At 34.0% G+C, this 24,929-nt stretch overlaps 1 protein-coding gene across 1 annotated transcript in view; it reads right to left on the reverse strand.

The window, feature by feature from the left end:
- The window catches only part of LEMD3 (LEM domain containing 3), a 63,219-nt gene that overhangs the window by 9,864 nt on the left and 28,426 nt on the right, over positions 1-24,929 (reverse strand). The window contains exons 2-9 of the mRNA XM_059402536.1: positions 24,733-24,770; positions 20,944-21,010; positions 18,364-18,431; positions 3,156-3,235; positions 2,924-3,069; positions 1,883-1,984; positions 1,673-1,775; positions 826-1,004 (exon numbers count right to left, since the gene is read on the reverse strand). Coding sequence (XP_059258519.1) covers positions 826-1,004; positions 1,673-1,775; positions 1,883-1,984; positions 2,924-3,069; positions 3,156-3,235; positions 18,364-18,431; positions 20,944-21,010; positions 24,733-24,770 — 783 coding nt within the window. The remainder of the gene's footprint in view (positions 1-825; positions 1,005-1,672; positions 1,776-1,882; positions 1,985-2,923; positions 3,070-3,155; positions 3,236-18,363; positions 18,432-20,943; positions 21,011-24,732; positions 24,771-24,929) is intronic.

The following is a 24,929-nucleotide window of genomic DNA, read 5'->3' on the forward strand; positions in this document are numbered from 1 at the left end:
ATTCAAGCTCTTTGAAAGTAAAAATCAGAGAAGAAAGGGAGTGGATTTTACTTTTTTGCAATTTCAAAACAATTTAATTTTCTCATAAATACTGTGCTTAGCAAACATTGAGAAATATACTTTTATCCAATAAGATTTAAAGAAACTCAACCGACTACTAGTTCTGAAATGCACATTAAACTAACTCCAAGATTTAATTTTGCAACTAACCGTCCAAGAGATTCAAGTGAGGTAACAGTTACTACTAGTAGAGGTTTGGGAACCTAAAGCAACCAATCACCAAGCCCTTCTATATACTTACATATACCTGTTTTAACAACCATCCAAGCACTGAGAAAAATATGGACAGTCATTTAAGCTACTTGGAACAAGGAATACGAAGGTGGTCGGTCTTAATGAAAAGAGGCAGGCAAGCAAAAATTGGAAAAAAAGAGCAGTTAAAAAGTTATGTTCCACTTTTATATGTTTCATATATATGTAAAACATAAATTACATGTTATCTGCCTAAAAATTAGGGGGATAGAATGCAGCTAGATCTACAATACTAAGTTGCTTTAAGTGAAAAAGGAAAAAAAAGTAATGTGTATACAGTGTTCTGTTATGGTAAAGACAAACCATTATGTTCATATTTGCAAGGAGAAAAGTGGAAGGATATGTAAGAAACTAACATTAATTCCTTCTATGGAATGGAAATGCAAAAAGGGAGCTTTGTCTTCATATGTTTCAACAGCACTATTTTACATTAAACATGTAAGACTTTCACAGTTGAAAAAAATTAGAAAAACACCATGTTTATTTTTGTTGTTATTGTTTAAAAATACATACCTTGACCTTGCCATACTTTAGAAGGTATTACTAATATTTTGTCACAGGAGGCAGAAGGCTGGATCCACCGCCAAACTAGAAAATCTGTACCACCTATTCTTCGTGTCTCTGTGCGAACTCTAGATTCATTAGCAGCAAGGAAGTCAACAGCTCTATCCCAGACTTTCTTCATTTTTTTCCTAGCATGTGACAAAATGACAAATTTACTATCATCTTGGCTTGTTATCTTTTTCAAGTATTAGTAAGTGAAGGCAATGACTATTATTAATTCTGGTTCTCCTCGTCACTGCATATGAGGTTTTTTTCAAAAAAGATTTAGATGCCTAAAGCTCACTTCAGATTTCATTCTCTAGAGGTGGGGCACAAGCATCAGTAATCTTCCCCCCCAAACTTCACCACTGATTCTGGGGTGTTGCTATGGTGAAGAATGCTGTGGTAGGATATGGAATCATCTTACATTTTCAAGAAGTTATTATTTAGTCCTTTTAATTAAAAATCTTCTTAACAACAAAATATTTAAGGCATTATTTGTAAAACATCACTGGCTATTGTCTGTCTCTGTTTCTTTATTAAGATGAAATTAAAGGAAATAAGGTGAACATTGGTAAGAATAAAAAATATATAAAAGTGATCATGATTTAGGAATCCAGTTGTTTATTATGCCACTCAAAATCAGGAGGAGAACAGAAGGGAATTTAGAAAGAAAGGAGAGTTTAAAGTACAAAAAGTAAAGCCTGTACAATAAAACAGGTCTACTTGAGAAGGGCCACAACTCTCAATATAATCTTTATAACTTCAGAAGATGCCAAATTCTGATCTACTTCAACTCACGATACTCTGAACGTACTTGTCGTGAGGTTGTATTAAGGAATCTTGTACATGTGGAATAGGCATGTAAGGTTGTAAGTCTTTATTTTCCTGGCAAGCTTCATTGTGACTTCGTAAAACATCTGAAAAATAACACATTTACAAATGAATCAATCACTGGACATCATACTGTAATTTATCACATAACTACAATTCAAGAAATGGTTTGGATTTTTACAAATACTTATACCTATAATCTTCACCACCATATCATACATCTGCCTTGTTTCCTCTTCTTCTTTTGTCCAGCGGTATTTCATATAACGCAGAACGACACAAACCATCACTACACCTGCAATATTTATATATTTTGTGTTTTAAAAATTGTGCTCAGTGACAATCATTAATATTCATTGCAATCTAAAGTTATTACTATACTTGTTAAATCTGATATTAACAAAACAAAGCAAAAAAGGAGAACTTATGACAGTTTGCACAGTGATTATTTTAACTGCCATAAGGGATAATGGAGTAAGACTTCAAAACAGTGGGCTGAATTACCTACATAATCACAACTACATTTAGTATTTAATGGCTTTAGTATTAAACATTAAGTATTTTAAATTTAGTATTAAATATTTAGTATTAAACATTTTCCAGAGTTTCACTTAATCGCTTTAAAAAAACCATTTCATGATGTGGACAACTGAACATTTAAATTTGATTATTTTTTTAAAAACAATATAACTGTTTCACAAACATTTTGCTTTGTCACATTAAACCATAAGAAAGGTAAGTTTCCTAAGACTGTAAACATATTACACTTTAGGAAAATTATTTTTAAAGGACTGGAACAAAGAAAAAAAATGATAATCTCCTATATTCCTATAGTCAAAAGTCACATAAAATCCAGGAATCCAAATGAAAATTTTAATGCAGGTAAATGGTATTTTTTAAATTAAAAATAATTTTAATGAACTTAATTTATATTTTATTATTAAAACAATAAGCTTGATTTTTCTATTTCCCTGTTCTATTTCCAAAGGCATCAGTATGACAAAGTTTTATTGCATTTTCCTTTATACTACTGTTTTCTAAGCCCTTAGATTAATAATGACATTATTTTAAAAAAAAAGACAACTTCAATATTATTCTACCTTAGGGAAGATTTCTGGATGTGATTTATAATGGCAGCTATCACAGAAGTAAATTCTCAACCCTGGTATTTGGTAAAAAAAGATACGAAAATTCCAGACTATCATGTGTCTTCTTTCTCATTTCAACAACTTACCCAAGCATAACAACAATAACCTGTGGGTGACAGTAATAAAAGCACGTCGAAAACGACACCAGAAAGACATCTGTGGTCTTGTGGACTGTAAAAACTGCACATGGGTTATATTTGTCAGTTGTTCCTCAGGGCCATAACCAACACACCTAGTTAAAAAATAATTAAGGAGACTTTAGAGTCAAAATCACTTCTTATATTATAAAATGGTCAAAGTGGAAATTAAATCCTTTACCTTATTCCAACATCTTTTCCATTTTCTAAAATCCACTTCAAGGAAATATTAAATATATCTTCATATTCAGGGCCTAAATCCTAATAAGAAAAATGGAGAAAAGAACTAACTATTCTTAATTCACATTCATTTGACTCTATCTGTAAGTTATACTATAAATACTATACTTTTATCTTTATATAACTCTTGAAACTATTACATAACAAAAACATATTAATCATTATAGAAAAACAAAAGGAGGAAAAAAGTCACAATTTCCCCATCTTTCTAAGATAAGCACAGTTACTACTTTGTTATGTTTTCTTTTTGGTTCCTTTACTTTTACAGATTTGGAGGATTTTTTTAAATATAATTTGTCTTTCAAGCATCACTGTGGTAAAAGTGAATTAGCTCTTTTTTAAAATTTTTTATGGAACCCTATTTTTAAATGAACAAATGGCAAACTATTCAGACTTGGCTGTTTCACTGACATTTTCTCAACAAGTGAATTGAAGCAAACATGTCACCTCAAGAAAAATAACTGACTTTGTTACCAATCATAACATTCAAGCTTTCAAGTGAAAAGTAAAATTTGGAAAAAGCTGCATCCATTACTATGACTTGACAACTTCACAATACTTGAAAACCTTTGCAATAAGACAGGTGTGATATTAAAGAATTAAAGACATCAATCTTGAAATATGTCAATATTGGGAAGATCTGCATAAATAGCAAACCAGTATTTTCCAAATGAACATGCATGAGTTGTTAAAATCTTGCCTAGGTAAAAGACCTATTCTACATGTAAAATCAACAAAGGACTTCAGAGACAGAATGTACAAAAATCACTGATACGGTTTCCAATTGTACACTGCAACCAATCTTGAAGAAACTACCTCTCGGGGTTCTGGTACAGTATCGATGAAGAATACCTACAATTATCTGAAGATTATTAAAATACTTTATTCTGTTTTGACGACATATCTGTATAAGGCTAGATTTTCTTGATGTACTTCAACCAAAACATCACAAAAGATTGAATACAGAAGTAGATATGAAAATCCAGTTGTTTTTTATTAGCCTACATATTAAAGATTTAAAAAGATATGCACAAATGCAAAACAATGCCATTTCTCATTAAATGTATTTTGGAAAAGTTATTTTTCAAAAAATACATTGTTTATGTTAACATGTAATAAGTTCATTATTCTTACTTTAAACAAATAAGTAAATTTAAAATTTTATTAAATTTCTAGTAAGATAAATATATATCTAAATTTATTTATCTATCTCCCACAAACAAAGGCCATTCACAGTCCTCGGGACTGCTAAAGGGTCTTGAAACCATAAAGTTTAAGAACTACTATATATAGGTAGATGATGTATTTTTTAATCAAAAATACTAAAAATAAAAGTGGAATCCTATTTTATATATGTTGTTTATTCCACTTGTTTCTATCACAAAATGAAGTACTGTGTCAATGTCAATAAACATGGAACAACCTACTTTTTTCCAGGAAACTGCGTTTCTAGTTTATGGCTGGTTATTTTATACTTTAATCAACTCCTTACTAATGAATGCTTAGAGTATTACCAATTATTTCAATATATCAAATAATACTGTAATAAATACCCTTAAAAATCTTTCCATTCAACAAATACTTATTGAGGGTCCAATATGTGCCAGGTACTGTTCTAGGACCCAGAGATGTAGCACTAACCAAAACAGTCAAAATTCCATGTGTTCACAGAGCTTATCTTCTATTCAGTATTATATCCTTATGCACTTTAAGCGCAAAGAATGAATTTCTAAAAGTAGCAGTTAAGACATCATTTTTAAAAACTCCTTTAAAGGGAGTCTGAGTGGCTCAGTCAATTAAGTGGCCAAATCTTGATTTCAGCTAGGGTCATGATCTCAGGGTTGTGAGATCAAGCCCCATTTTGGGCTCTGCACTGGGAGTGGAGCCTGATTAAGATTCTCTCTCCCTCTGCCCCCCACCCACCCTAAAAAACAAAAACAAAAAAGCCCCACTCCTTAAAAAAAAAATAATAATTTTGTACTAGCTATTATATTTTATCAACAGATTAAAGGTTTTCATTTGATCAGAATGATTTACTTCCTAATATGGAACTGGCAAGTTGGTTTTTACTACATCAAATTCGAAAATGTAGAAAGTTTTATGAAGCAAAACTACTATTGCTAGGCATCATTACTTATGTGTAACTACCAACCAGGATGTTTAGATGGTAAAGAGAACTACAGGTGACCTGTTACCTTAAAAAGAGAAAAAAATAAAATGTGGTCTTTCATCATTATTTATGAAAATCAAAAAAACTCATCACCAATAATAAGCATTTAATAATTGACAAACGGTTTATACATGAGATTACTTCAAGGAAATACTATGCATTTAGAAATGATCATGAGAGGGACGCCTACTTTTGGTTCAGGTCATGATCCCAGGGGCCTGGGATCCAGTCCCCCATCAGTTCCTTATTGAGCAAGGAGCCTGCTTCTTCCTCTGCCTGCCCCACCTTGCACTCACTCTGATAAATAAATAAAATCTTTAACTGAAAAAGAAAGAAAGAAAGAAAGAAAGAAAGAAAGAAAGAAAGAAAGAAAGAGAGCTAAACAGCTATATGCTTAGAAAAGTAAAACAGGGCGCCTGGGTGGCTCAGTTGGTTAAGGGACTGCCTTCAGCTCAGGTCATGATCCTGGAGTCCTGGAATTGAGACCTGCATCAGGCTCCCTGCTCAGCAGGGAGTATGCTTCTCCCTCTGACCCTTCCCCCTTCTCATGCTCTCTCTTTCTCTCATTCTCTCTCAAATAAATAAAATCTTTTTAAAAGGTAAAGCAATATGCCATTTATATGTAACTATAAAAATCTGTACTTACGAATAGTAACTAAAAATTTTTTTTTATGATTTTACTTATTTGAGAGAGAGAGAGAGTAAGCAAGAGAAAGAGCATAGAGGGAGAGGGAGAAGACCCCCCTCCACTGAGCAGGGAACCCAACACAGGGCACTCCATGACTAAAAAAAATTGATTTTTTGTTTAAGCTTTAACATTGCTTTAAAATGTTATGCAATAAAATTATACAAAAATAATTACAGGCAATTATGGTTTTGTTATAAAAATGCTACCAGAATTCACTTTGTGCATAACAAAAACAGAACACATATTCATCTGCTCTAAAATTCATTTGCTTCCAAAGTCAAGAGAACTTACTTCTGGTTACACTGCAAGGATTAGGATTAGATAAAGCACAAGCGATAGAGGGCTTTGAAAATCCACAAAGCAAGATTAATATGAGTTATCCATGGAGCTGGAAACATTGCACTCTTCTTCGTCATGTATGGGTTTTTTTTTTTAAGTTTTTATTTTAATTCCAGTTAGTTAGCATACAGTGTAATACTAGTTTCAGGTGTACAGTATAGTGATTCAACTATTCCCTACATCACCCAGTGCTCATCACAAGTGATCTCCATCACCTATTTCACCCATCCCCCCACCTACATGCCCTCTGGTAACCTCCAGTTTGTTCTCTGTAGTTAAGAATCCATTTTTTTTGGTTTGCCTCTTTTTCCCCCTGTTTACTTGTTCTGTTTCTTAATTCCACATGAATGAACTCGTGCGGTATTTGTGTTATCTTGTTTAGCACTATACTCTATAGATCCATTGGGTCCTTGCAAGTAGCAAGATTTCATTCTTTTTTAATGCTGAGTAATATTCCATTGTATGCTATTATATATATGCCATATCTTCTTTATCCATTCATCAACTGATGGACACTTGGGCTGCTTCCGAATCCTGGTTATTACAAATTATGTTGCTCTAAACATAGGGGTGTTTGTACCCCTATGAATTAGTGTGTCTATATTCTCCCGGTAAATACGCAGTAGTGAGATAGCTGGATTATAGAGTAGTTCTATTTTTAACTTTTCTGAGAAAACTCCACACTATTCTCCCCACTGTCTGTACCAGTTTGCATTCCACCTACAGTGCACAAGGGTTCCTTTTTCTCCACATCCTCACCAACATTTGTTGTTTCTTATGTTTTTTTATTTTAGCCATTCTGACAGGTGTGAGGTGATATCTCATTGTAGTTTTGTATTTCCCTGATCATGAGTGATGTTAAACATTATTTCATGTGTCTGTTGGCCATCTGGATGTCTTCTTTGGAGAAAAGTCTGTTCATGTCTTCTGCCCATTTTTTTTTTTTTAACATACAAAATTTCCTTTTTTAATGGGATGTAGTTAACCACTATTCTTTTCATAGAGCTGAATTTTATTATTATTCTTTTCATGTCTTTTTTTTAAATTTTTTATTTTTTATAAACATATACCCCAGGGGTACAGGTCTGTGGATTCTGCCCATTTTTTAATTGGATTATTTGGTTTTGGAGTTTTGAGTCTCTTAAGTTCTTTATATACTTTCGATACTAACCCTGTATCAGTTATGTCGTTTGCGAATATCTTCTCCCATTCTGTAGGCTGCCTTTAGTTTCATTGATTGTTTCCTTTACTGTGCAGAAGCTTTTTTTTTTTTATGTAGTCCCAATAGTTTATGCTATGCTCACTACAAGTGCAGCTACCATCTGTCACCATACAATACCACTGCAATACCACCGACTTTATTCCCTAGGCTGTACTCCTCATTCTTATGACTTATTCATTTCAAAACTGTTCTCTATATTTATGGGTCTGTTTCTGCATGTTTGTTCACTGGTTTTTTAGATTCCACATATAAGTGAAATCATTAAGACATGGATATTTTTAAAAAACCAATGAAACATACATATTGTATCTACCTGTGTTTACATATATGCTCTTCAGCTATTACAACAATATGCAAAATATAATGACATTTTTGTATTATTACACAGAACTCTGAAGGCTAGACTATACCTTTAAGTTTCAAATAATGTAAAAACAAATTTCCAAATTTATTAGTTGTGTATTTTAAATACAAAAATTTTAGAAGGTTGAAGGTATTATAAGGAGTCTTACTGTCTTCATTAATTATCCTTAAAAATGTACATAATGGTTCATACTAAAAAGGACACCTACTCTAATAAGATAAGTATGTGGAGGAACATTGAGCTTAAAACTTTTAGTTATAAAATAATAAGGGTAAGAAAAGAGTGTCTGTTGTTATTTTCTCATTTTGTTTTCCTTCCCCACGTTAATACCAGCTAATATCCACTTACTATCTGGAATACAACAGAACCATGGAACATCAATATACAAAATACAAAAAACAACTGGTAATTTATTTAAAACCTCATTAAAAAAATTTATAGAGTACTAAGGTCTGAGACAGACCATTACTTCCACAAATGTTCTACATGGTATACAGAGTTCTACAGTATTATAAAACAGAATTTTTGAAGAAGTAAAAGCAGAATTTTTTTTTCTGGCTATGCTAATTAAATAATTCATGCTAACATTACAGCATGCATAGCAGCTTCCTGATTTTAAGAGTGGGAAAGTATTTTATTATTCATTTTTTTGTAGCTACCTCAAAAGCTATAAGGTAGGGGTAGGCCAACCTTTTCTGTAAAGAATCAAAGAGTAAAATACTTTAGGCTTTGTACCCATATACATTTCAGGTCTCTGCCACGTATATTCTAAGCTACCTTTAAAAGTGTTGTGAAACCACAGCTAGAAGGCCATGCAAAAACAGGCCCAAGGGCTGTAGTTTGCCAACCTCTGAGTAAGGCATACTTGCATCATACAATGCTCATTTTCTAATCACTAATGATGATGACACTAATTTTTAAAGCAAGTCGATTACAATTATTACTACTTACTTATAGGCAATAGCCCAGTCAACATATTTGCTGACTGCTTCATTTAAATCTTTCTAAATTCAAAGCATATTTCCCCAAATCTTTCACAAATCTATTTTAACATACTATGTGTGAACACACACACACACACACACACACACACACACACATACACACTGAAGATTCCCAGTTCCAAATTTACCTTATTTGTAAAATAATTGGCAAAACATTTATTTTTATTAAAACTCACATGAGGTACTTTGAACTTAAGATTACAGTTTCACAGCATAAAAACAATAACTGTTTCATGTAAAAGAGTCAGCTCATTAAATAACGCTATAAACCCTTAGTAAAAAGGGAAAGAAATGCTGATACAGGGAGAAGTCAAGTAAGAATTAAAAACCTATTGAACAGCTAGCTCACAGAATGGGTAATATTTTGGTAATAATAACTCTGTGGCTTTCCAGTACGGGAATATTCTGTTTAACTGTGACATGACATATGCTATACATGTTACCTTTGAAATTAATTAAAATAAGATACATGAAAATCAATACAATAATAAATATGATTTAATTCTTGATGATTCAGTGATAACATGCTCCTTAAATAAGCAGGCCTGGGATCAGATCATGACTGCACTACTGCCTAGCTATTATGTATAACCTCAAGTGGAGCGAAAAAGTATGTCATCTATACAGATATTATCTACTTTGATCACTTCTTCAGGGTCAGTCTCTTGCTCACTCAAAAGACAGAGCTGGTGGTTATGAACCCAGTCCTTCCATTTAAGAGGCAGAACAGTATAGTGAGAAGAAAAAGCACTTTAATTCTATTCCCAGTCTCACCACTTTCTAGCTGGATGATGTGATCATTAAATCCCTCTGAGCTTAAGTTTCTTTTTAACTTGAGTTTGATACCACCTACCTTCCTGGGTCATTGTGACGTCAGAGACACTAAGAAAATCCTAAGATAAATTATACTTGATAAATTATTATTATTTTCTTAAAGATTTAATTTATTTGAGAAAGAGAGAGTAGAGGGAGAGGAGCAGAGGTGGAGGGAGAGGACAAGCTGACTGCACTAAGCACAGAGCTGTACTCCAAGCTTGATCTCACAATCCTGCCATCAAGACCTGAGTTGAAACCAAGAATCGGCTATTCAACAGACTAAGCTACCCAGGGGCTCCAATAAATAGTAATTATTAAGAAACTTATCCATCATTCCATTTCTCAGAATATTTATTTTCCCACAAAGACACATTATTAACAGTGATTAGCATGCCAACCTGGGCCATAAAAGTCTATCCAGCCCCCATAATTTGGCACACTTGCAGCTATCTTCTTTCCTAGTGTTTTCTTCACATATCGTAAACGTACTCATTGTGTTGAAGTTTAAAAAGGTTTGAAAATGAACCACCATTCATTACATCATTTAGTTGGAAAGTTACCATACAAAGCTTCCACTGTTTTAACTTAAAAACAAGTCTATGTCTTTTCATGAAAATTTAATGCTATGTATTTCTTAAATGTTCCACCAGAGGGACCTCTTAACTTTTCACAAATCAAAACAGGCTTTCATTCTCAAAAATTCTGAGTGAAAAAAATGAAAAAAGTACAAGAAAAACACTGGGAGTTCAGAAAAAGAGTGTTTAAATTATTTAAATTAATTGTTATGTTTATTTAAATTTCCTTTGAAAGAGAAAGTAGGAGAAATAAAATAAAAATGGAATGTGAAGTATCAAATTCAAGAAAATAAAGAAAAATTTTATTGAGGTTTACTTATTCATTCATTTTACTCCACCAAACATTTACTCATATTGTGCTTAAAATGCACTTGAAGTTGGGGAACAATTAGCTTACACTCCTATGAGTTCTGTGCTCCCTTTGGCCGATTTACTCCTGAATCCAAGAACTTAATTGTGCTGCTGGAGAAACCATAATACAAATACATGAAATGTGTGACAGATCTCTCTCCAGAAGTGGAGAGCATACAATATATGTATTATGATCATAGTTTTTGACATCAGCTTTGCAGTGAGGTCCTTCCATATTCATGCTAGAACTCGGATAAAATAAAATAAAAACACCAATTTTGTCTAGACTGTGCTAACATGGTCATTCCAAATCAGAAAGTAGGTCGGCAACACATATCCAAAGTATTTACAAAAGCTCATGCTCCTTAACAAGTAGTTTTCTTTCTAGAACTACTTTCCTAAGTAAACAATCAGAAAATCAGAAATACAGGGGTGCCTGAGTGGCTCAGTGGGTTAAAGCCTCTGCTTTTGGCTCAGCAGGGAGCCTGCTTCCCTTCCTCTCTCTCTCTCTCTGCCTGCCTCTCTGCCTACTTGTGATCTCTGTCGAATAAATAAATAAAATCTTAAAAAAAAAAAAGAAAAAATCAAATACAATATGCAAAGATTAGAGTGCTTTCATAATACTGACAAACCACAAACCAATAAATGCAATACAATCATGTAAAGAAATATTACCCAATGATAAAAAGAAGTTCAAAAACCTGAACAATGACATGACAAAATGCTTGTGATAATTTTAAGGAAATAATATATAACGTTTGTAGTAAAGAAATATTTAGAATTAATAGTGATACTAATTGCAGGGATGAAAACATAAGAAAAGACTAGAGAAAAATTAACCAAAAATGAGTGGTTAACTTCAGGTGGTGAATTTGAAATGCTTTTCTCCTTTTTTTCCCATTAGTTAAATCATGAGCATGAGTTAATGTTACATTGAGAAAAATAAACACTATTAAAAATAGTATTTAAAAGTTTTATCTAGACCTTAAAATTTTATTTATGGGGTAAGATTCCTGTTTAATGCTCTTTTTTTGAAGTGGCAGCCCAAAATACATCATTGGTTGTAACAAGCCATACCAGGTTTCACAGCATTTGAAAATACAAAGTAAATTCACTTAACTAATTAAGACTGAAACTAATCCAAAATCCTTTGTAAAAACTTACATTAGATATTCTATTGAATTTAAGAAAAAAAAAAGTAAAACCCCATCTAAAACATAAAATAATTCCAAGGAAAAAATATGAAAACCTTTTAAGACTAGAGTTCATTAATCTCAATTTTTTTAACTCAAGACAGTTTCGTACTCATCTCATGCATGGCTACGTCCAGTAACTCCTCTGCTGGCAATTTTCAGCAGGAATAAAATCTCTCATACCCTTCTGCTGCCTGACACAGATTCTGACTCATCCCAACCCTGCCTCTGTGTCCCTTCTTTTTACCTTATCTTATTGCTGACCCACAGCTTCAACCAAATGGGGGAGGGGGTGGTGGTGCTTAATCATCCTTCCACTGGAAACCTTGCCTCTTCCTCAGCTCTAGCCCAACTACGAATCAATCCCTATCCCACTCTAAGCTCTATCCCTTGCCTTTAGTGCTTTAAATAAAGTATTCAGCAGCTCTTAAGAGTCTCAGGTTCTACCGAAATGTAAATTAATACTGTTCCAGGAACTTATGACCAACCGTTAACACATATCTGTGCAATTACCTCTCTAAGATATTTAACTGATTAAAAAAAGAAAGAGAAGAGAAAGCAAGAAGGAAGTACTGCTTAGGATCGGTTTTTCCTACTGCTGGAAGTACAAACACTTTTAACTACTCGTAAGGACTACTTACTTGCTTTGGATTCCCACATGTTATGTCCTCCTTATGGAATATTTTATTCTACGTCCTCTATATACTACTTAATCCAATCCATTCTTTGCTCCCACCCCCACAATCCACTTGGCAATTCTTCCATCCCTAAAACAGAGCCCCATAATCAGAACTCTCTCTACCTAATTTAAGATCTTTTTGGATTCTGATTCTTTAGCTATCTAATCTATCAGCTATTACACTCTGCACAAATTTGTCTGTTATCAGTGTTCTCATCTAGGTCAAAACTGAAAATGAAGAAGAGAACAAGATAGGTTGAGAAGACAAATCCTGTAGCATGTTATTAGAAACCTCTTTCCAGAATGACCCAGATTTAATTAAGGAGCACAGAAAAAGAACCAAAATTTATGGGGAAGTTACTATAACAATCAGACACTGAGCAGTTCAGTTTCCCGACCACTCCAACAAGAATTAATAACAGTCCCACTTTCATGCTAAGAAACAGGTACGGAAAGTGAAAGAACTTTACCAAGACACAAAGCTTTTAAACATCAGTGCCAGAATGTGAATCCACATCTAATCTCAGTTATACTGTTTTAACTTAGTCTTTTGGATATCTACATTAAGTAGATTAAGCTAATCTGAATTAAGTTAAAAACAGTCCACATTTCTCTTTTTTAACAAGCACTTCATGGGAAACTCATCACAACTTTGCTGAAAGCCTTAGAACTATACCAGATTCTAGATTTTAAAAAAAAGAAAGAAAGAGGGAGGCAGTGAAATCAGCAAGACAGAACAGATAGCCCCAGACCATCCTTTCCCCATGGAGACAAAAACTCAGCAACACACAGACCAATTTGCTTTGTAAGAAATCCAGAAACCAGTTAAAAGGCTCCTGCAACCCAAGCAAGTGTGAAAATAGCAGCATGGAAGCCAGAAGGAAAATTGGTAGCCTTCGTTCACCGGAGCCCCATCCAGAAGCACAATGAGGTGCACCGGAAGAAAATTCCCAACTCCTAGCTTATCCTTGAAGAGGGGAAGAAAAGACTGAAACAGAAGACTAATGTTCAGATTTTCTGAGGGGTTACCAGAAGGACTGGTTTCTGTCTTGCCTGAATCTAAGAACTGACAGGTAAGTGGACCAGCCTGGGGGTAGAGAACAAAGGCAGTGGTTTGAACTAGTACCTATTCATTCGCCATTGCCCTTCTCCACAGCTCTATGAAGAATGAGTACAAGAAAACCCCAAAGTCTGGCTTCTCCCTGAGGAAAGATAGTGTTGAAGTATGTGTCCAATGTCCCAAGTTCTCAGGGAGCCACCAAAGGGACTGGTTTCTGTATCACCTGTTTCAGAGCACTGAGGAGACCTGACTCAGTCTAAAGGCCTGGGGTTTGCTGAGAATAGAAAAGAGCAGGACAGCTTGCTGCTGCTCCAGAGGACCCACAGTACAACAGACAGACACCAGAGGGAGCAAGAGATTACAAGCTCCTGAAAAAAGAAACCTGCAAAACTTTTTTAGTTGGGAATTTGCACCCACGAAACTAGAGAAGATGGATGCATGCAGAGAAAAGGTTTGAGAGGACCTCAGAATCTCTATCTGAACTCATCGGTGAAGGTCTTCCCCTGCACAAAGGCAGTCTCTAAAGGCTGGAGATATGGCTGTGTCTTCCAATGCGCAGGTCCTGACAAAGTAATAAGGCACATGAAGGAAACAATACCACTGGGCCCAACTAAAGGAACAAAATAAATCTCCAAAAATTGACCCTAAAGGTACTAAGATATATGAACTACCTGACAAAAATTTCAAAAATGTCATAAAGATGTTCAATAAGCCCAGGAAAACAACACATGAATGAAATGAGAATATCAAAAAAGAGAGAAAAACTAAAAACAACTAAACAAATTCTAGAGCTGAAGAATAACTGAACTGAAAAATTCACTAGGTGGGTTCATGGCAGACTTAATCAAGCAGTAGAAAGAATCAAGGCACTCAAAGAGAAGTCATTTGAAACTATCCAGTCAAAGGAACAAAAAGAAAAAACAATGAAGAAGAGTATAGGAAGCTTAGACCAATCTATGCATTATGAAAGTCCCAAAAGGAAGAGAGAGAGAGGAGCAGAAAAAGGCAGAAAACTTTCCAAATCTGGGGAAAGAAATGGACATTCAGATTAAAGAAGCCCAAGACTTTTTTTTTTTTTTTTTAAGATTTATTTAACACAGAGAGAGAGATCACAAGTAGGCAGAGAGGCAGGGAGAGAGGCGGGGGGAAGGTGGCTCCCTGCTGAACAGAGAGCCAGATGCAAGGCTCGATCCCAGGACCCTGGGATCCTGACCTGAGACAAAAGCAGAGGCTTAACCCACTGAGTCACCCAGGTGCCCCAAAAAGCCCAAGAATTTTTTTTATGGGATATAACAAAAGTAGTATTAAGAGAGAAGTTCACAGTGATAAACAGCTACATTAAGGAAAAAAAAGATCTCAAACAACCTCAAAGAACTAGAAAAAGAATAAACAAAGTCCAAAGTTAGCAGAAGGAAATATTAGAGTAAAAATAAATAAAAGAGAGAATAGAAAAAAATAAGAGTGGGTTTTTTGAGATCAGCAAAACTGAAAAGCCTGGAAAGAAAAAAAGAAAATCCAAAATCAGAAAGAAAAGAGAAGATATTGAGTCTATGTCACAGAAATACAAAGGATCATAAGAGACAACTATGAACAATCAATTGCCAACAAAATGAATAACCTAGAGAAAAAAATAGATAAATTCCTGGAAACATATAACCTACCAAGACTGAATCACAAAGAAACAAACTCTCAACAGACCTATAACTGGTTAGGAGATTCAATCAGTAATCAAAACCTTTCCAACAAGAACCCAGGACTCAATGGCTTCACTGAAGAATTCTACCAAACATCACTAATCCTTCTCAACTTCTTCCAAAAAATTAAGAGAAGGGAACATTTTCACACTCACTTTATGAGGTCAATATTATTCTGATGCCAAAGCCAAACAAAAACACTGTAAGAAATGAAATCCAAATCAATGTCCTTAATGAATCAGGTGCTAAAAATCCTCAACAAAATGCTAGCAAACTGAATTCAAAAGCACATTAAGAGGATCATATACCATGACTAAGTGGGATTTACTCCTGGAATTCAAGGATGGTCCAACATACAAAAAACCAGTAGAAGACCACGCATTGGGGCGCCTGGGTGGCTCAGTGGGTTAAGCCGCTGCCTTTGGCTCAGGTCATGATCCCAGGGTCCTGGGATCGAGCCCCGCATCGGGCTCTCTGCTCAGCAGGGAGCCTGCTTCCTCCTCTCTCTCTGCCTGCCTCTCTGCCTGCTTGTGATCTCTGTCAAATAAATAAATAAAATCTTTAAAAAAAAAAAAAAAAGACCACGCATTAACTGAATGAGGATAAAAATCACACGCTCATCTCAAAAGATGCAGAAAAAGCATCTGACAAAATCAATACCTCTTTATGATTAAAAACACTAAACAAAGTAGGAATAGAAGCAAATTACCTCAATATAATAAAGACCAGATATGAAAAGCTCACAGCTAATATCATTTCAACAGTGAAAAACTGGAAGTTTTTCCTTGAAGAATAGGAACAAGGCCAGGATAAGGAAATCCACTGTTGTCATTTCTATTTAATACATAATACTGGAAATCCCAGCTACAGCAATTAGGTAAGGTAAGGAAATAAAAGGTAATCAAATTGGAAAGAAAACAGAAAAATTATCTGTTTAGAGATTACATATTATATACTACAGATTACACATACACACAGAGACAGATACTCTTGCTCACTCTCTCTCACACACACAAAACTGTTAGAATAAGCAAACTGAGCAAAGTTTCATGGATAAATAAATACACATACAAAAAGAGTTGCGCATTTATACACTAAAAATGAACAATCAGGAACAGAAATTAAGAAAATCCCATTTATAACAACATCAAAAGAATATTTATAAATGAATTTACTAAGGAGGTAAAGACTTGTACACAGAAAACCACAACACACTGCTAAAAGAAATTCAAGACACAAATAAATGGAAAGACATCCCATGCTTATGGATTTAAAGACTTAATATTGTTAAAAAGTCCATGCTACCCAAAGTGCTCTACAGATTCAATGCAATCCTCATCAAAATTCCAACTGCATTTTCTCAGAAATAGAAAAATCAATCCTAAAATTTATATAGAGTCACACAGGATTAGCCAAATAGCCAAAACAATTTCGGGCAAAAACAAAGATGGAGGCCTCACATTTCCTGACTTCAAAGCATATTACAAAGCTACAGTAATCAGAACAGTATGGTACTGCCATTGACAGACATACAGACCAATGATAGAAAATAAAGAAATTAACTCACACATAGTGTAGTTGATTGATCTTCAGCAAGGGTGCTAAGAACACAAATGGGAAAAGGACTATCTCTTTGAAAAATGGTGCTGAGACAACTGGATTTCCTAATGCAAATGAATGAAACGGGACCCTTATCTTACACTACAAAAATCAACTCAACAAATTAAAGACTTAAACTAAAGACATTAAAAGATAAAACTCCTTGAAGAAAAGCTTTATAACATTGGTCTTGGCAATGATTTTTGGGTTACAACACAAAGCACAGGCAACACCACCAACAACAGACAAGACAAATGACATCAAACTAAACAGCTTCTACAAACAAAGAATCAACAGAGTGAAACGGCAACCTAGGGAATGAAAGAAAATATTTGCAAGCCACATCCAAAATAAAGAAGGGACTTCTACAACTCAATAACAAAATCAAATAACCTGATTAAAAAATAGGTAAAGTATCTGAATAAACATTTCCCCAAAGACAAACAAATGTCTGATAGGCATTAGAAAAAATGCTCAACATCACTAATCACCAGGGAAGTGCAAACGAAACTGCAGTGACATATTCCTTATACTGGTGAGGATGGCCATCATTAAAAAACAAAACAAAAAAAACAGGTGTTTTTGAGGACGTGGAGAAAAAGGGACCTTTGGAAACTGTCAGTGGGAATGTAAAACAGTATAACCACTACGAAAACCAGCATGGAAGTTCCTCAAAAAATTAAAATGAAACTATCATATGCAATTCCACTTCTAGGTATTTACCCAAAAGAACTGAAAACATGATCTAAAGGACACCTGTATTCCATGTTCACTGCAGCATTATTCATGATCAAGAAGTGGAAACAACAAAAACCTCTCTCTATAGATCAATGGGTAAAGAAAATGTGGGGGTGTGGGGAGGGGTGTGTGTGCACGCGCACGCTCACGCGCGTGTAATATTACTCAGCCATAAAAAAAAATTCCTGCGCATCTTAACACTTAACACTCGTCCACCTTAAAACTATGTACCCTTCCTTTTATATAGTAATTCCTAAAAGATTACATACAGTAGTTTAGAAAATTCATCTGCGAATTCTCTTAGTACCCTGAGATGACATTAATCTAGAGCAGAAGATTTAAAATAAATGACAATGGTTAGATGCTTACTTTCTTTCTTACATGCTACTTACCAATCTCAATTTCAAACAAACAGTTGTTTGTATGTACCTGTTTGTACCCTGTCCAAATTAATTTTATGAGAGAATATTCTAAAACAAACTAAAACAAAACACGTTCAGTAATTCTGCTTTCTCTTTCTGTTCACATTACACCAAACAACACGCCCAAGTTTGTAACAGTACAATTAAAGAAATCAAATGGTACTTTTGTACAAGTTGTAATAATTTATATAAACTTAAAGAATATAGCTATTAAAATTCCAATTGTACTGCTTACTTTTAAATATGCAGCTGCCTCTTGGACAGAAAGTGTTCTCTGACTAGAACTGCCACATTCATGATCTCCTGGAAAGATTAGCATATTATTAATTTTGAATCAGTACCATGTGAAAGAGAAGAAAACAAACATGATTAATCAAAATATTTTCAAATTACAAAATTAAAGGTCATATTTTATCATCAATAAAGAAAGAAGATAAATACTATTTAATTTCCTATAAAAAAAAATCCAGTAGGTAATATAAACAAACAATTATCTTTACATAAACCACAATCTTTAAATGCACTTCTAACCAGTCCAGGTAGGAACACGTCTTCTTCTATTTTCAACTAAATCATTGGCCAGAATAGGAATCATGTCACACTGATGCCTTTCCACAGATCTTGGCACACAGAAGGTTCCCCAGAGATTTACTGTTTTTCAAGAGAGGAAATTCATCTTGGTAACTTATACATCTATTACGAAAGCTAATAGTTCAAGGATTCAAATACGTTTGAATTACAATGTACATTCTGTGTATAAAGATAGCACTATGCCTATCTTTAGCAAGGTATGTGCATGCCTTAAAAATTATTATAACACAGATCAACAGGGAAATAAGATAGAAACTTCTTCCTATGATCTGGTTTCTACAAAGAAATGCAGTACATACAAAACCACATTTTCCCCTTCTCACAACTATTTATAAAAGACTCCAAAGCCTTTTCTTTCAGGTTGATCTGTGGTTATTAGAAATCAATTTCCTTATACCGAACTTCAATTATAAGTTCTTTCTGCCCTGTTTCTCTTCAAATGGTTTTTTTTCTTAATTTTTTTAACATGAAAGTATGATAGTTCAAGTAAAGTCCTTGATAAATTTTCCTACTTATAAGTAGCCATATTCCTATTATCAGCCTTGTGCAGTCAGATTTTAATGGTCATAGTCATAAAAAAGGAAGAAATACCTATTAAATAAACAAGTAAAAGTCTTCAAACTTTATGATGCATCCTCCAAGATTCAGTTTCCACAGATCTACCACAGGAGTTGGCAAACCATGGCCTATAGCCAAATCTGCCCTACTGCTGTTTTTTTTATAAATGGGGTTTTATTGGAACACAGCCATACTCATTCATTTACCTATTATCTATGGCTGCTTTCATGCTATCATGGCAGAATTCAGTAACTCTTACAGAAACAACTCTGAACAGAAAGCCCAAAAAACTTAATATCTGGCCCCTTCACAGAAAAAAGTTTGCTGACCCCTGCCCTAGAGGAAGAAGTGTGTACCTTTAAAAGTACCCCAGAGTATGCCAATCAAGTACACTACATAAAACAATGCCATAGAGGCGCCTGGGTGGCTCAGTGGGTTAAGGCTCTGCCTTTGGCTCAGGTCATGATCCCAGGGTCCTGGGATCAAGACCTCATCGTGCTCTCTGCTCAGCAGGGAGCCTGCTTCCTCCTCTCTCTCTCTGCCTGCCTCTCTGCCTACTTCTGGTCTCTGTCAAATAAATAAATAAAATCTTAAAAAACAAACAAACAAAAAAACACGCCATAGAGACAGCTGTAGAAGCCTGTGATAGCCAACATCTGGTATTCCCAGCCAGAGCATATATTTAACCTATTTCTGCATACCACAGCACAACAAATAAATGTCATGAGCTTGCAGTAAATGAATACGATAATAAGTCAGTTAATGTAAAAAAGGCTTTTAGTGATATACAAAGAATTATGAGCATAAAAAAACTGACCAGAGTTAAGGATCCATGCCCCCCTCAAAAAAAAAAAAAAAAAAAAAAAAAAAAAAAAAAAATAAGAACAAAACCCCCCCAAAAAAAAAAAAAAAAAAAAAAAAAAAACACAAAGGCTGATATGAGGATGGGGAACTAAAAGGATCTCAAATGCATCCATTCGACTAAAAAACTTCCATATCTACCTTCTACCAGTGATCTTATTTCTACAAAAGGATCTGCTACATACGAAAGTTTAGAAAACCATACCTTTTTTTTCTGTAGCTTCTTTAACAAAAAGATAATACAAATCTCTTCTTTTAGATTATATGTGAAATAAGAATAACTAAAAAAAGCTAAGGTAATAAGCAGGTAAGCTGCTACTACAGCTTATAGATGTTAAAAGACTTACTAAGAGCAGAATATGAAGAAAATGCAAAGAATCTGTAGAAAAAAATTCTAGAATATATTTATTTTATCCCAGGAAATGATACCTTATCAATCAGCAAAGGAAAATCTGCACTTTTACATTTAATCTAGGGTTTCAGGTAATTTACTGCTTATCCAATTTAACTGATATGTAAGCTTTCAAAATTTGTTATTACTATTAATGCAATAAAAAAATTTGATTAACTTTAGAATTATATAATATATATTTCATCTAATACATATGGGCAGGCAGGAAAAAGGCCTTAATTAAATATATCTATAAAATAAAAACTACTCCATATAAGTAACAAAAACATCTAAAGAGAAAATCCACAAAGATAACACAAGACTTGGGAAAACTATTTCTACTGATATAGCATGCTATATATATAAATTAATTTTCAAAACACTTTTAGACATTATAAATATTAAAACAATTACCTGCAAGCTGTGCCAATCGATCATGAAGCTTATATAAAGTGTTCATCAGAAGATTTTTCTTGCTTTCCTAAAAGTAAAAGGAATTATAAAATACATAATTCAAAAACATGTACCAAATTATTTTATTTTAAAAAAACAGTAAATAATTTATAATCATAGAAGCTACATAATCCAAAGACAAATTCACATTTAAAGAATGGCTACCATATTTAAAAAAAAAAAAAAAAAAAAAACCAGGGCGCCTGGGTGGCTCAGTGGGTTAAAGCCTCTGCTTTTGGCTCAGGGCATGATCCCAGGGTCCTGGGATCAAGCCCCTCATTGGCTTTCTGCTCAGCAGGGAACCTGTTTCCTCCTCTCTCTCTGCCTGCCTCTCTGCCTACTTGTGATCTCTGTCTGTCAAATAAATAAATAAAATCTTAAAAAAAAAAAAAGGGTATTAAAAAAATAAAAAACATTGGAATCTAAATCATCACTCTAAACACTTTATTTTCTTGAGGACTGACAGAGAAATTGGCATAAGGTTAATGCTAAAAAAGGTCTATGTACAACAAACTCCCCCAAACACCAAAGCAAAGCTCCCAATCCTCCTTTATATGATACAAACTTATATATATTGTTCTTATGAGATTTCAAGGCTGCCCTTCATGTTTTGTCTTAATCTGATTCAGCCACACAGTAAGGGAATCCGTATTGACACTTTGATCATCAACCTCTCCTAGCTCCCCAAAAGTGGTCCTGTATAAATTTACGAACCACTAAAGCAAAGTAAACATTTAATGAGTATCTAGTAATAGGAGTTAAGAACTCTTCTCAGCAAAGCAAGAGGCCCAGTAAAAAGATGGTTCCTGCTCTCAAGGGCAAAAAACATACTTAAGTGCTAAAGCTGCAAACAAAGCATAATATAAATACAGAAGAGAGAGGGAAGGGAAGATCCATTTATGGAAGAGAGAATATTTGAGTTGGGCTTCACAGAGAGAACAGAATTGACTAGCATTCTAGGCAGAAGAAACAGTATGATGAGCAAAGGCATAAAGGAACTGGTTATGTTTCTTACATAACCAGCCGCCTATTTTGATTCAGCACGCTACTGGAAAATAGTTTGGGATCGACTGCTACAAACAAGACAAAGAGTTTGACTTCATTCTAAAAACTCTGGAGGAGGAAAATAAAACAAACTTGTGCATCAGGAATAGTACTCTGAACATATGAAAGAAAACCAGAGAGGAGACCATTGCAATGTCTAAGCGCCCGCCAAGTAGCGGAAGGCAATGAGACACTCAGCGTTTTTTCTCCCTCAACTCTTTCAAGCAGATTCTGAATTAAGCCAAACCTTATCTTCTTCTAAGTTTAAAAATCCCAATTGTTAAGCATCAGACATCAAAAAGTAACTGCTTGGGCTGAAAGTCAGGATTCTGAAAGCTATGCATTTGTGATATATGAAACCACAAATCATTGTTAATAAAGATGTTCAATATAATAAGATGAGAAAGAGTTCTAATGATAGTACAGCTTGTGGACTCGATATATAAAACCAAGATAAATCTGATTAAGCTTTGGAATTAAAGTAGCCAAGAGTTTTGAAGTTTATTTCCTCCCTTATCTGGAAAAGGGGCCAATTTCCTTTTCTTTCATATGTCCTGATCACACACATTCTCACTCCTCCCCTTTCAAAAACAAAACTAAATCCAAAAATTTTGACACCTGGGCTCTGTAATTACATCTCTAATGAACACCAGAGGCCTGGAAATAAACTTTATCTTTTGATTCACAGATATTAACACTGGACTAGATAAGTAGAAAAAAATAACAAAACCTAATCAAATGTAATTGAATCCCATAAGACAATAAACATATTGTTAAATTCTCACATAGAGAATTTAAGCACCCAAAAAGCTAAACTATAATTTTTCTAAAATTATTTTTCTAACGGCAAGTGATTCAAAATGACCATCTTTATATTACAAGGGTCCCAAGTGCATGATCAACTAAATTATGATCTAAATAGTTTTTATGTAGTATGTTATTAATGTGATCAATTTTGAGGAAGAAAAAGAAAAGCTTTGGTTCAGTTACCTTTAGCACCAATATGTTAAACTAGAAATAAATCTGAAAAACATGTAAGTTAAATTTAAAAGTTACATCCTTATAGAAAACTTATATTGGCTTATAGTTTCATTACAGTCATTTTCTATTCTGACTGCTTTTCCAATTGTGTCCTAAAATTCAGCTTAAAAGGTATCTCATGCTGGCCTTCATAATCACCCTGAAAACCAGTTTAAAGTTCTACAAATAAATCCATACTTAAAGTAAGCTTTCAAGTAACGCTTTATTAAACAAAAATGATTTTATACTGTAATTTGAAATAGCTACCTTTCAGCTATCTATTTTGGTAAGGTCCAGATCTTCTTTTTAATAAGCCATACCATTCTCTGAAGCAAAGTTCTCATTCTTGGGTGGATAAAAATCAAACTATAGGGCAATTTTCCCAAATTCTCTCATATGTTGTCACCTTTAAATAGTTCCTCCTAGGGGCGCCTGGGTGGCTCAGTGGGTTAAGGCCTCTGCCTTCGGCTCAGGTCATGATCCCAGGACCCTGGGATCGAGCCCCGCATCGGGCTGTCTGCTCCGCGGAGAGCCTGCTTCCTCCTCTCTCTCTCTGCCTGCCTCTCTGCCTACTTATGATCTCTATCTGTCAAATAAATAAATAAAAATCTTAAAAAAAAAAAATAGTTCCTCCTATTCTCAGCCAATTTTCTCAAGGAAATTTTCAACTGTTTGTATTAAGTCTCTCATTAAATGATAATAATGGATTTTCAACACTTAGCATGGTGCCTGGCACAGAACAAGCACTTAATATAAGTGAAGCATCATTATCTACATTACAATTATTACTATTATTTAGAGGTTCAGACCTTCAGTTTCTCCCATGGGGAAAATTATATAAAAGAAAATAAGGTCTTGTATTTCCAATATACAATGAGTATAATGTATGGATTTAAATGATGATGCCAACTGTAACTTTATATTTAATATCGAACTGATAAAATCAACCTTTTTTAAAACAAGTATCATCACAATAGAATATTACTAAACATAAACATAGTCAATACAAAATTCCACTCTAACAATCTAAAGTAATATTCTATGGATTTGATTACACATTATTACATATCCTTTAAGCACAACAAATAATGTTTTATATACAGGTCTATACTACTGTCAATTCCTACAGTAAATTAATAACTAATTGTGCACTATAATATAAGCTCAAATACCCTAACCTTTGAAGTGCCTTTAATGATGGTAAGTGAAAAATATTTTCAGGTGAGTAAAACTTAGGTTAAAATTAGTATTACAGATCCTTTAAATTAAAAGAAAAGGAATCATAAAGAGGTAGCCCAAGAATCATGTTTCTTTCTAAATCCTCTGCCTTCCTGATGGTTGAATAGGCATGCCTATGAACAAAAGATCCAGAGAGACAAGGTGGGGCAAAGAGAACAAAAATTGTCAAGAATATCCAGCAACTTAAACAGGCATACCTCTAAAGGTTAAGACCTGATCCCCAGATAACATACCAATACCATTTCACTTGGCAGTTGACTTTTACCTTAAGGTGATAAATAATTCAGCTCTTAGGAGAAAATCTATTTCAGATTTAATTATATTATCATTAAAGAATACTCAGTTTAAGAGAACTCTTAAATTAGCATTTTTTAGTTGACAGTCATCCTAATACTTTTATCATATAAAACATGAGATAAAATATCAGTATTATGATCTTCTACTTACTTGTATTTTTCCAAATGTTCCATCAAATGGGTTTTTTACTATCAAGGAAAGAAAAAAAGAGAACTATTAGCATCATTTGAGAAAGAGAATGAGAATCCCCCTAAACAAGCCCTCTGAAATGCCAGCACGTACTCTGCTAAAACTGAATTTAACACACAAACAAAATGTAAACAAACTGATGATAATAAAAGTCAGGG

Source organism: Mustela nigripes, chromosome 6 (assembly GCF_022355385.1).
Source record: "Mustela nigripes isolate SB6536 chromosome 6, MUSNIG.SB6536, whole genome shotgun sequence".
Classification (NCBI taxonomy): Eukaryota; Metazoa; Chordata; class Mammalia; order Carnivora; family Mustelidae; genus Mustela; species Mustela nigripes.